Source organism: Hippichthys cyanospilos, chromosome 22, assembly GCF_059441005.1.
Source record: "Hippichthys cyanospilos isolate Australia breed blue-spotted pipefish chromosome 22, RoL_Hcya_1.0, whole genome shotgun sequence".
Classification (NCBI taxonomy): Eukaryota; Metazoa; Chordata; class Actinopteri; order Syngnathiformes; family Syngnathidae; genus Hippichthys; species Hippichthys cyanospilos.
Window position 1 is genome coordinate 9,060,125 of NC_142390.1, and position 12,825 is coordinate 9,072,949.

Consider the following 12,825-nt stretch of genomic DNA (forward strand, 5'->3'; position numbering starts at 1 on the left):
TTATATTCAGCAACTCCAGAAGAAGTTCACATACCCTGATCTAAGAACTACTGAAATGACTCTCTGTGTTGTAAGTACTGTTGAATTAGCTGACAAGCAAAAGTATTACTGGGATCATTTAGGAAATCATAATCAATGTTCTAAAAATATTTGATGGGACATATTTAAATAGTAAAAACATAAATGATGCTCCTGAAAAAAGGCAAATACTACAATTCCATAGTTCCATAATTTAAAAAAGGCATTCATTTAAAAATCTTTTAGCTTTAATCCTGGATAAAAATCTAAATACACCAACAACAGGTAAATGAGTTGTAGAAATGTCAAATGTAATATACTATATTATGAAGCCACATATCAAAATTGAAAAATCATTTGTTTCGCGATAACTGATCATTGACTTACCTTGACTGTACCAAGAGAAGTTTGGCTTTTAGTCAAATGTGTCTCAAGTGTTTACCAGCAAGCAAAATGACCACCACCCATCTCTTCTGTCATTGGCCATTTTCCTTCTTTGCACTCCCTACTTCCACCTCTCTAGTTCCCTTTCTGAATTTCACGGTCACCCAACAAACAAACACACACGCACATACTCAATGAGATTCCAGGGCCAAACAATGCTAGGACTGATGAAGGGGAACAATATTATTAAATCTGACAGATGAGAGAGGGAATAAAGCACGCTTTAGAAGGCTGAGTGGAGATACGGAATGTTGAAAAATAAATGACATCCTGGCTTTTTTAATTCCGCAAAGAGTAATTTACTTTGCACAAATCTGGATTGGTAACAGGTATTGATAGATAACATAATTAATCCATGCCAAACTTTGTCATTTTCGTTTTAGAGACAATATTAGAGGTTAAAATGGGGTGACTGGCCAGGTGAGGACAAGCATGGCTTTTTTTTTTTTTTTTTTTTGGGGGGGGGGGGGGGGGGGGGGGCGTAAATAGGAAGGAAGAATAGGGGTTTTTTTTCAGAGTTGCGTCAATAATTTTAAAATTAGGGTCCTGAGGGTGAAGTAATGCAATTTTTATAATAGAAAAACGAAATTAGGCAGGTGTGTTTGCTTGTGAGATGGACACACTGAAATATAAATTTATTGGAGTCGTAAAAAACAAATGAGGCTGGGCAGCATGATGACTGCCTCGTTTATTCCCTCCCAAGTGATTTGATTAGAATGTTTATGCCACATAAGTGCCACATTTATTGATTTTAGATTTAGATTTTAGATTCATGCTGACTTCCTCAGAATCAGAGACTAATCCAGGATAAGCAGTCGAGTATCAGTCAAAAGTATGGGTACATATTTTTTAAATAAACTCAACTTATTAAACTCTTGAAAGTGCACTGTTGTCAAGGTCATAAAGCAATGACCAAATCATACAACTGACTAAGATGTTATTCAAGCAAAAAGTGCATATTTTCAAGCATCTAAATTGCACAGCTATCAATTGAAAGTCATTCCAGGGTATAAAGCAGACATGTCCAAAGTTCGGCCCGGGGGCCAAATGCGGCCCGTGGTCAATAATTTCCATCCGGCCCGCAACCTCCGTCATAAAATCAATCACGTCTGGCCGGCATGGAGAATGAATACATTGGGCAGCAGCGCTGTTACCTGCATGTGCTAAATGCTGCCATCTATAGGCACAATTAGGAACAGCAAATTAGTATATGATTAATTGACTGTATGATCCCCTAATTTTCTAAAATGGCGACAATCAACAAAAGGAGGAAAGTTGAACTGCAGTGTGACGCAGTGAGCCGCGATCAGCACCAGCAGCTTTATATCGCCAACTTTTACTGACAGCTGGATAAGGACAAGTTTCCGAGAGATTCGAGCATTTGCTAAGAAAATGCTAAGCTTGTTCGGTTTGACGTATTTGTGTGAGAAGACATTCTTGGTTATGAACTTAAATTAGAGTCGTGTGAGGATACGGCTGTCGGACCCTCATATACAAGACATCTTCGCGCATCCATACGACAGCCATAGAGCCACACCTGGCCTTTGTCCTGCACTCCAGATCTCAGTTTCATCCATCACACTCATGCGGACGAGTCATTTTTCTGTCTGAAAACGTTTTTTTTCTTTTTTAAAGTTTTCACTCCAGAATAATAACCATTAACCATAATAATAACCATTTGAAATTATTAATAACCATTTAAAATTCCAATCAAGAATATTATATTCATTATTATTATATTCATATTTTAAATGAGCCCAGCACTTGTTGATATGACTATTATGTGTTAATTTCTCTGTTATTGTGTTCAAAATTTCTATAAATAATAAACTGCCACGGTGAGATATTTTTTTATGTTTCAAATGTAATATGCACCCAAGAGTACAATTACTTCTGTTCAACTGTTACAAAAAAGTAAATTATAGTGTTTAAAAAAGTGAAGTTAAGTGAATACAGTGATCCCTTCGCGGGTTTTTTCAAGAAAAATTAAAAATATTTCAAAATAAAAATTAATTTAAAAAATGCGCAAAAATTGAAAAAAATTGAAAAAAGCAAAAAAGTACATTATACAGTACTGTATTCATCAAATAAGTAAGTAATATTAGTTAATAACAATGTTAAGAATTCTTCAAGCATTAGAGTTCGTGACCTTTTTTATCTTATTTTGAAATGCATACTTTTAATTTGTCGGGTTGCGTTGCATTTCCGTTTCCTGTTTTACGTTCTCTGTGCGTCATTCGGCTCGTTACGCTGACGTAGTGAATGACCACGTAAGCTCATATTTATAGTTTATTATCATTTTTGTTGATAACGCACGCTACTGCCCATGTTTAGTAAGCAAACTTTGCAAAAACTTTGGACACTGGTATAAAGCGTCATCGACGTCATATAGCAAGCAAAGTAGTAAACTGAGCAAAAGCTGCCTATTTTGATACAAATTACCATTACATTACATATTTTTCAGACTATAAGCAGCTTTTTTCTCATGATTTGAGCCTTGCAGTGTATAGACCAGTGTGGCTTATCTGAATTAAGATAGAATCTGAATTAAGACAGACAGATAGATAGATGGATGGATGGATGGATGGATGGATGGATGGATGGATGGGTGGATGGGTGGGTGGGTGGATGGATGGATGGATGGATGGATGGATAGATAGATAGATAGATAGATAGATAGATAGATAGATAGATAGATAGATAGATAGATAGATAGATAGATAGATAGATAGATAGATAGATAGATAGATGATTGTGTATATGAATATGTGCAATGTGTGTATAGTATGTTCACAAAACGAATCAATCAATTAAACAAAGGGAAATGGAAGAAAATGCTATGGAAGAGATTTTTTTTTTTTTTTAAGTTTAAATAAATAAATAAACGTTTCCATTTGCCATCATTCTGCGTAAATATCAGCTTATATACCGGTAGTTTGAAAAGTACGGTATCGAACTGTGGTTAACATTTTAGGTTTACTAAATAATTCCATCAATATTTCTTCAGAATGTCAATGACCTAACAATTGATTTACCATGCTGCATTTGTTTGCAGGGAATCAAAGAGGGTGTTTCCAAACTTTTGCTTGACAGTATTCATACAGAAACAAACACTCACACTGGTGACACGTCTGTAGATCTGGGCAGCGTTCTGGCATTCCGAGTAGGGGTACTCAGAGGTGGCCATCTCAAGCATGCACATCCCAAACGCGTAGACATCTACAGATTCATCGTACTTCTCCTCATACATCTCCGGCGCCATAAACTCTGGAGTACCTGAACGCACCAAACAGGAAATCAAATTTTCCTTGTAAATTACATCAGTTGAAGACTGTTGCAAACCTATGACACTCTTGGCAAACGAGGCCCTTTTCAGCGTGGCTAAACCCAGGTCACCGATCTTGACTGAACCGGTGGGCCCGGTAATGAAGATGTTGTCGCACTTGAGATCACGGTGAATAATGGGCGGCGCTCTCGTGTGCAGGAAGTGGAGGCCCTTGAGAATTTGTCGGCACCACGAACGCAGCACCTTGATCTTCATCACCTTGAAGCGCTTTAGGTAACTGCAGAAAAAAGAAAAAGCCTGGAGATAAAGATTTTTCTCATTTGATATCTAACATGGAGGTGTTTTTGAGTCTCGTTGGATGAAAAAAGGTTCCGTTTGCCATACTAGGTCAGATGTGGTGCAGGTAGAGGATCTTGCCTATATTTTTAAATTGACAAAAAGCAGAATAATCAGATTTTCACCCTAATCAAGCCCTTTCAGATCTGGGAGCCCATACCTTGATCTTGTTCATTAAAAATTGAATAAAAACAATCACTCTTAAGCATCTGTGTAAAGACTGTCTTGAAATTTCTCATGCACACGTGTATTATTCCCCTTGTATTGCAAATCATCTTTCTCCAACGAAACAAATAGAAAAGACAGTTTCAGCTTACAAAAAAAACTTTCTAATGAGATGAATAGCACTCCATGTTATTCTTTAATATTTTTAAAGAAATTTATAATGCTGATAATGCCATTCGAGCCAAGCAGTTTGTACTGTTTGTTAGCATTAGGCTAACTGGACTAATGTAAAGCAATGTGATTGTATGTGGTTGTTTCAAATACACAATTTTGCCCTAGGTTTAGTTCAGGGATCTGCAACATTTTTATCTATATATATATATATATATATATATATATATATATATATATATATATATATATATACATATATATATATATATATATATATATATATATATATATATATATATATATACATATATATATATATATATATATATACATATATATATATATATATATATATATATATATATATATATATATATATATATATAAATGCCTCCTACTTCGCGGTTTCAGATATCGCGGTCTCAGTACTTCGCGGGTTTTTCCAGGAAAAATGAAAAATATCTCGAAATAAAAAATAATTTAAAAAAATGCGCAAAAATTGAAAAAAGCAAAAAAGTACATTATACAGTATTGTATTCATCAAATAACTAAGTAATATTAGTTAATAGCTGCGTCAAGCGTTAGAGTTTGTGACTTGTTTTATCTTTTTTTTAAATGAATGCATTTCCATTTCCTGTTTTAGTTCTCTGTGCGTCATTCAGCTTGTTACGGTGACGTAGTGAATAACAACGTAAGCTCATATTTATAGTTTATTATCATTTATGTTGATAACGCACGCTACTGCGATGAGTGTTTATTCTGTTTATGTGTTTGTTTGTGTAGAGGTTGCACTTTATAGTTAGTAGTTGTTGTTAGTTGTTGCTAACTCGCTAATGTCGGCTAAAAATACAGTAAATTAATAGATTAAATTTTGGCAAGTGTTTATATGTTAGTTGACTGACATTGTTGTTGATTTAATATTCAACAGATACTACATGATACACCATACATGAGCCAAAATAAATGTGAAGTGATGACGTGATGACTTGCTTACTCTTTCACCGGAGTCTTGGTGCAGATAACCAGTCCTGAGAACAAATTCTCAACAATCTAAGTAATATTAGTTATTTAATGAATATACAATAATGTTAATAAGGATAATATAATGTTAAATAATAGGAGAAAGGAAATAAAATACGCAAAAAATACAAAAAAAAAGGGATTGTTTATGGTTACTGCGGCTATATTGGGGCGTACATAAAAATCTAGGAACTGATACCCTACTTCGCGGGTTTCAGACATCGCGGGGGGTTGACACCCCCCATTAACCACGAAGTAGGGGGGATCACTATATATATACTGTGTATATATATATAATCACTATATATATATACTGTGTGTATATATATATATATATATATATATATATATATATATATATATATATATATATATATGTATATATATATATATAAAATTAAGATAAGATTTATTCTGTGTTAAGAATCCTTCAAGCGCTCCAGTATGTATTATACCTGTCTACGATCGTATTTTGAAATGGTTAGGGTCTGCTATTATTCTGGAAGGCCGCTCTGCAATTCCTGTTTAGTTCTTTGTTCGTCATATAGCTTTTAGCGGTGTTCATGGTGACCAAGGTTGTTACCTTCTTGGTTTCAAGAAATAAACTAGCAGATTGACCCAACGTTTGAGTCCATCCTTGTTCACATGCAGGGCTATTAAGATGACATTTATTTTGCGTAAAGAATTCTTCAAGGGCTTTAGTTTTTAATGATCAGTTATATTTTACTTTGAAAATGTGTGCTTTTAATCTGGAAGGCAGCAGCCTTTGGTTGCTGTTTGTTGTTTTAAAGGGAAAGTCAAGTCAAACCTTCTCCTTTACAATAATATCTCCTATAATCCCCAATTACCAAAACACAGCATTCTGATGAATATTGACTTTGTGCATAATTAATTAAGATGCAAAATCTACTCATTTTGGTATTACAGTTGCGCAGGGCTCAGGGAATGACTCTGATGCCGTTTTCAGTCAACAGCAAAATGGCCACTCCCTAAAAATTGATAAAAACTAATCAGAGAATACTCGTCTTCAGACTTGTGAGGTCGCACTGAAAATCAATGACACCAATGACAATTTACTAGTCCGAAGTATAATTGGCAGGCTGGTGGAAAAGGACCCATAACAGTCGCCATTTTCAACAGTGCAGTATTTTCAACTGCGATCCCTGCTCTAGAGGGGAAATATATTTGGCATTTTTACTCATCTTTCAAGGCCAACAGAAGAGTGCAATGTCTATGTAAATATGGGTGGTATCATGAAAGATTGATTTCCATTCGTTACTATGAATTGCATGTACATAATAGCTATTTCGTATTAGTGGAAACACTGCCATCCAATGGTCACATGTTATTACTGAAGTGCTCATAACTAGATTATCTTAAGTAAGCATTAGTCAAGGGTATCAGCTCCCTTCCATAAAAAATGTATTTGATGATAATTTTATTATTTATTATTGTTATTACTATTTTAAAAGACAAGAATTCTCGTCCATGGTACTGAAAGAGTTAACATATTACCGGTGGTTCAGGCTCAATTATAGCTGGGCCTAGCATAAACTTGCCGCTATCCTTATTGTAGGCTGGTGAAATAGACGTAAATGTCTCTGCACATAGTTGCCGTTCCTGTCATGGATTTTGGGTTGTGGGTTTATTTTGAGGGGTTCTGTTCCTTTGTTTCCGTATATAGTTCCTGTTCCCGCTCCGGTTGCGTCTTTCTGCGTTTAGTTTTGATGTAGTCCACCTGTCCGTGTTACCCGCCCCTCGTGTCCTCCAATCCGCTCCCTTTGCCTGTTGTCCCTGCCCAGCTGCCGTGTGTTTGTTTGATTAGAGCTGTATGTATTTAAACCTGGTTTTCGTTACAGCCCGCGTCGGAACATTGTCTCTGTCACGTCATGTCATATTGTCTCTATCGTATTGTTGTTTCGTAGTCCCGTCTTGCCCCGAGTCCCTCAGCTCCGTGTTTTCCTGCCAGCCTGTCCATAGTGTTTTGCTTTCTGTTTTGCCAGCCTGCCTGCGCCCTTAGTTCGAGTTTTTTGCCGTCCTGTTTTTCTCGCTTTTGTTCCCGTTCGTTTATAAATAAATGGATTTAATCAACCCCCTGTCCCGACGCTCCCCTGCTTTTGGGTCCTCCTCCTCTGCAACCATGCCGGCCTCCTCAACCGCCGTACTCCCCCGTGACAGAATGTTCCGACCAGCACAGGACCCAGCGGGAAGTCCGCGTCGGCGGAATCGACGCCGCCGCCCCGCCCGCATCCGTTCTCAGCCCGCCGGTCAGCCCCGTTCCCCCAGTGTGAGACCTCTTGTTCTTTCTTCCGTGTTTCTCCCCTCCGAGTCCGCGTCTGTCCCCGCTTCTGATCCGCCCCCCGCGTCTGTTACTTCCGCGTTTCCCTCGTGTTCCTCCGACCTCCCATACGACACGATTCTGTCCCCGCACGTTTTTTGTAGTTCCGATTTTTCTGATTTGCGTAGTTCACCTTCTGTCCGCACACCCGATCACCCTTCCTCTCCTGTTCGCGCACCTTACTGTACGTTGGACTCAGATTTTTCCGATATCGAGGATTGCCCTCCTTTCGTCACGTTTCGTTCCAGTACCGGTCCGGATTTTGTTTACCCGCGTCCCTCTTCCTTCGACACTTTTTATCATATTCCGTATTCGAGCCCGTGCACCTCTTATGATTTTGATTCAGATTTTGATTTTCCGTCCAGCCAGTCATTTTACAGTCCGTCCGAAGACTCAGATTCAGAGCCCCCATTTGACCGTGACCTTTTCGTGGGCTCCCGGTTGGCATTTCGTGGCCGCCGGTGGAGGGGCCCGCGAAAAGGCCACCGCCCCAGTTACCACCAGAACCCATCTGTTCAGTCTCCTGTCAGTTCCGATCCGTTTCCTCCTGTCTCTGTGTCCCCCTCTTGCCGCGCCCTGCCTACTTCCTCCTGTCCTGTACCACCCTCTTCTTGCACCCTATCCCAAGCTCTTGTCGCGTCTGTACCACCTGTCTCTGTTCCCCAACCTTCCTGCCGGCGGGCTGAAGCGGCACCTGCCCCTGTCCCTGCGCCAAGACGGCTACCCACCCCTGTCCCTGCGCCAAGGCGGCTACCCGCCCCTGTCCCTGCGCCAAGGCGGCTACCTGTCCCTGCGAGCCGGCGCCCGGCCTCTGTGGACCCTGCGAGCCGGCGCCCGGCCTCTGTGAACCCTGCGAGCCGGCGCCCGGCCTCTGTGAACCCTGCGAGCCGGACCCCGGCCTCTGTGACCCCTGCGAGCCGGACCCCGGCCTCTGTGACCCCTGCGAGCCGGGCCCCGGCCTCTGTGACCCCTGCGAGCCGGGCCCCGGTCTCTGTGACCCCTGCGAGCCGGGCCCCGGCCTCTGTGACCCCTGCGAGCCGGGCCCCGGCCTCTGTGACCCCTGCGAGCCGGTCCCCGGCCTCTGTGACCCCTGCGAGCCGGTCCCCGGCCTCTGTGACCCCTGCGAGCCGGTCCCCGGCCTCTGTGAACCCTGCGAGCCGGGCCCCGGCCTCTGTGAACCCTGCGAGCCGGTCCCCGGCCTCTGTGAACCCTGCCCGTCTGCCTCCCAAGCCAGTCGCCCGTCTGCCTCCCAAGCCAGTCGCTCGTCTGCCTCCCAAGCCAGTCGCCCGTCTGCCTCCCGAGCCAGTCGCCCGTCTGCCTCCCGAGCCAGTCGCCCGTCTGCCTCCCGAGCCAGTCGCCCGTCTGCCTCCCAAGCCAGTCGCCCGTCGGCCTCCCGAGCCAGTCGCCCGTCTGCCTCAGTCATCCCAAGTCAGTCTCCTGGCATCCCCGCCGTTTCGGATTGGCCCCCAGTGGCTGTCTCTGTCCAGCCGGCCGTTCCCTGTGCTGCCAGCCACGGCGCCGCAGCCTCAGCCTGTTGAGCCACCAGCCACGGCGCCTCAGCCTCCTGAGCCGCCAGCCTCTGCGCCGCTGCCACAGCCTCCTGAGCCGCCAGCCTCGGCGCGGCAGCCGCAGTCGCCTAGGCTGTCAGCCATGCCACCATTGCCGCAGACGACAGAGATGCCAGACGGTCCCCCGTGGTCGCCCCTGTCCCAGGTCAGTCTCGTGCTCTCACTCGTGTCTGTGGTCTGCACCCAGTGGCTGTTCCCTGATGGCACCCCGACGACGCCTCCGCACCTGCCTGACGGCGTCCAGCCGACGCCTCCGCACCTGCCTGACGGCGTCCAGCCGACGCCTCCGCACCTGCCTGACGGCGTCCAGCCGACGCCTCCGCACCGGCCTGACGGCGTCCAGCCGACGCCTCCGCACCTGCCTGACGGCGTCCAGCCGACGCCTCCGCACCGGCCTGACGGCGTCCAGCCGACGCCTCCGCACCGGCCTGACGGCGTCCAGCCGACGCCTCCGCTCGGGCCTGACGGCGTCCAGCCGACGCCTCCGCTCTGGCCTGACTGCGTCCAGCCGACGCCTCCGCTCTGGCCTGACTGCGTCCAGCCGACGCCTCCGCTCTGGCCTGACTGCGTCCAGCCGACGCCTCCGCTCTCGCCTGACGGCGTCCAGCCGACGCCTCCGCTCTCGCCTGACGCCGCCCTGCTGACGCCTCCGCTCTCGCCTGACGCCCCGCCTGCCGATCTTCAGGGGCAACCGGGATACAAGCCTACCTGGGGTGGCTTGCTGTTCGCCATCGGGCGCCCAGGTCGCCCGCCTGACTCGGCCCGCCGGGCACATCTGCTCTGGCGTCCTGGCCGCCCGCCTGATTCGCCTCGCCGGGCGCCTCTTGTCTGGCGTCCGGGCCGCCCACCTGACTCGCCCCGCAGGGCACCTTTCGTCTGGCGACCGGGTCGCCCGCCTGACTCGCTCTGGCGACCGGGTCGCCCTCTGGACTTTCCCCCTCGGGTGCATCCCGTTTGGCACCAGGGGTGCCTTTGGACTGTTTTTGTTTTTCTCCTGTGCCCTCCTCCGGTCCCCCTTCCGCCCACCCTGCCTCGGTTTTGTTTGCTTGTCGGTTTGTTTTTGGGACGTCTGGGATCCGTCCCTTGAGAGGGGGGTTCTGTCATGGATTTTGGGTTGTGGGTTTATTTTGAGGGGTTCTGTTCCTTTGTTTCCGTATATAGTTCCTGTTCCCGCTCCGGTTGCGTCTTTCTGCGTTTAGTTTTGATGTAGTCCACCTGTCCGTGTTACCCGCCCCTCGTGTCCTCCAATCCGCTCCCTTTGCCTGTTGTCCCTGCCCAGCTGCCGTGTGTTTGTTTGATTAGAGCTGTATGTATTTAAACCTGGTTTTCGTTACAGCCCGCGTCGGAACATTGTCTCTGTCACGTCATGTCATATTGTCTCTATCGTATTGTTGTTTCGTAGTCCCGTCTTGCCCCGAGTCCCTCAGCTCCGTGTTTTCCTGCCAGCCTGTCCATAGTGTTTTGCTTTCTGTTTTGCCAGCCTGCCTGCGCCCTTAGTTCGAGTTTTTTGCCGTCCTGTTTTTCTCGCTTTTGTTCCCGTTCGTTTATAAATAAATGGATTTAATCAACCCCCTGTCCCGACGCTCCCCTGCTTTTGGGTCCTCCTCCTCTGCAACCATGCCGGCCTCCTCAACCGCCGTACTCCCCCGTGACACGTTCCTACCAATCACTTTTTAACAAACCATGCTAACTAAAATGTGCTGTTTCAGCAGGCAAACGTTTCTCAGACCAAAATTTTGGGGGAGAGATTTTTCTAAAATCTAATGCTTCTAGAGAGGAGAATAGTGTGCTTCCAAGTACGGTTTTCTTTTTCTTTTTTGTTTTTGAGCCAAAGCAAAAACAAAACATTTATCACAATTGGTGGCATGATAAGTATCGGCAAGTATTCAAATGTAAATAGAGTCGGCCCCCGGTTTACGAACACCCTCTTTTACGAACATTTCGACTTGGAGTTTTTTGTCCCCCACTTACGCACAAACCTTCCGTCTTACGAACAATATGACATGCCGGCCATTGTGTTTGAACATTTATTTTCGCTTTGCTACGTCAACTCATTTTGAAGTTGACGCTTATCATGGCATCGTCGAACGCTATTGCTCTTACAATGTCACAGTCACTGTCTAGTCACGGTGTCAGTCACGGACTCAGTCACGGAGATGCTATTGGCCGGCGTCACGTCAATCACAGAAATGCCGATATGCTATTGGCCGAACGCCTTTATCTAGCTTGATGGCACAGCTGGTCGGGACGGAAGGAAGGAGAGAAAATCAGTCAAAAACGGAAGGAAGGAATGTTGTGAAGACTTTGCAAACTTTATCTGTTAGACATGGCTTCTAAAATTGCAAGTGGCGGTAAAGGAAGAAATAAGAGGATGATGACAATAGAAACCAGGCAGAAGATAATAAAAAAATACGACGGAGGCACACGCATAGTTAACCTTTCTCTGAGTATGGACGTAACCGCTCGGCGATCTTCTAAGGGCAAGACTTTCCTTGCCAGGGGACGGACTTCGCTCGACAACCAAATGGAGAGGCTTCTTCTATTATGGATTAAAGAGAAGGAAATCGCCGGTGATATGTTTTAGTTTGAGAAAAGTTCTTGTTTAAGAAAATAAATCAATAAATTCTGCGGGTTGGTCTCTGCTCACCTCCGTCTCCACTCGGTTCAAGTCACGTCGCCCCAGAGGAAAATGTCATTTATCCTTTGTGTATCCATGTTGATTTAATTAACTGCAAAGTAGATTATGGCAATAATTTTATATATGTGTGTATATTCGTGATGGTTATAACTATGATTTCACCACGCTTTGCCAGTCAATGTGTACGTACAATTGACTTCCCTTTGCTACATCAACGAAATCATCTGCTCACGCACAACACGGTACCGCTGATATGCTATTGCTCTTACAATGTCACAGTCACTGTTTAGTCACGGTGTCAGTCACAGAAATGCCGATATGCTATTGGTTGAACGCCTTCATCTAGCTTGATGGCACAGCTGGTCAGGACGGAAGGAAGGAGAGAAAATCAGTCAAAAACGGAAGGAAGGAATGTTGTTAAGACTTTGCAAACTTTATCTGTTAGACATGGCTTCTAAAATTGCTAGTGGCGGTAAAGGAAGAAGTAAGAGGATGATGACAATAGAAACAAAGCAGGAGATAATAAAAAAAAAATACGAAGGAGGCACACGCATAGTTAACCTTGCTCTGAGTATGGACGTAACCGCTCGGCAATCTTCTAAGGGCAAGACTTTCCTTGCCGGGGGACGGACCTCAATCGACAACAAAATGGAGAGGCTTCTTCTATTATGGATTAAAGAGAAGGAAATCGCAGGTGGTATGTTCTAGTTTGAGAAAAGTTCCCATTCAAGAAAATAAATCAATAAATTCTGCAGGTTGGTCTCTGCTCCCCTCCGCCTCCACCCAGCTCAAGTCACGTCGCCCCAAAGGTAAATGTAATTTTTCCTTTGTATATGTT

At 44.5% G+C, this 12,825-nt stretch overlaps 1 protein-coding gene across 12 annotated transcripts in view; it reads right to left on the bottom strand.

The window, feature by feature from the left end:
- The window catches only part of wnk1b (WNK lysine deficient protein kinase 1b), a 98,930-nt gene that overhangs the window by 43,728 nt on the left and 42,377 nt on the right, over positions 1–12,825 (bottom strand). For all 12 annotated transcript variants that reach the window (XM_088405832.1, XM_088405830.1, XM_088405829.1 and 9 more), the window contains exons 4-5: positions 3,805–4,025; positions 3,581–3,738 (exon numbers count right to left, since the gene is read on the bottom strand). In XM_088405832.1, the coding sequence (XP_088261958.1) occupies positions 3,581–3,738; positions 3,805–4,025 (379 nt within the window). The remainder of the gene's footprint in view (positions 1–3,580; positions 3,739–3,804; positions 4,026–12,825) is intronic.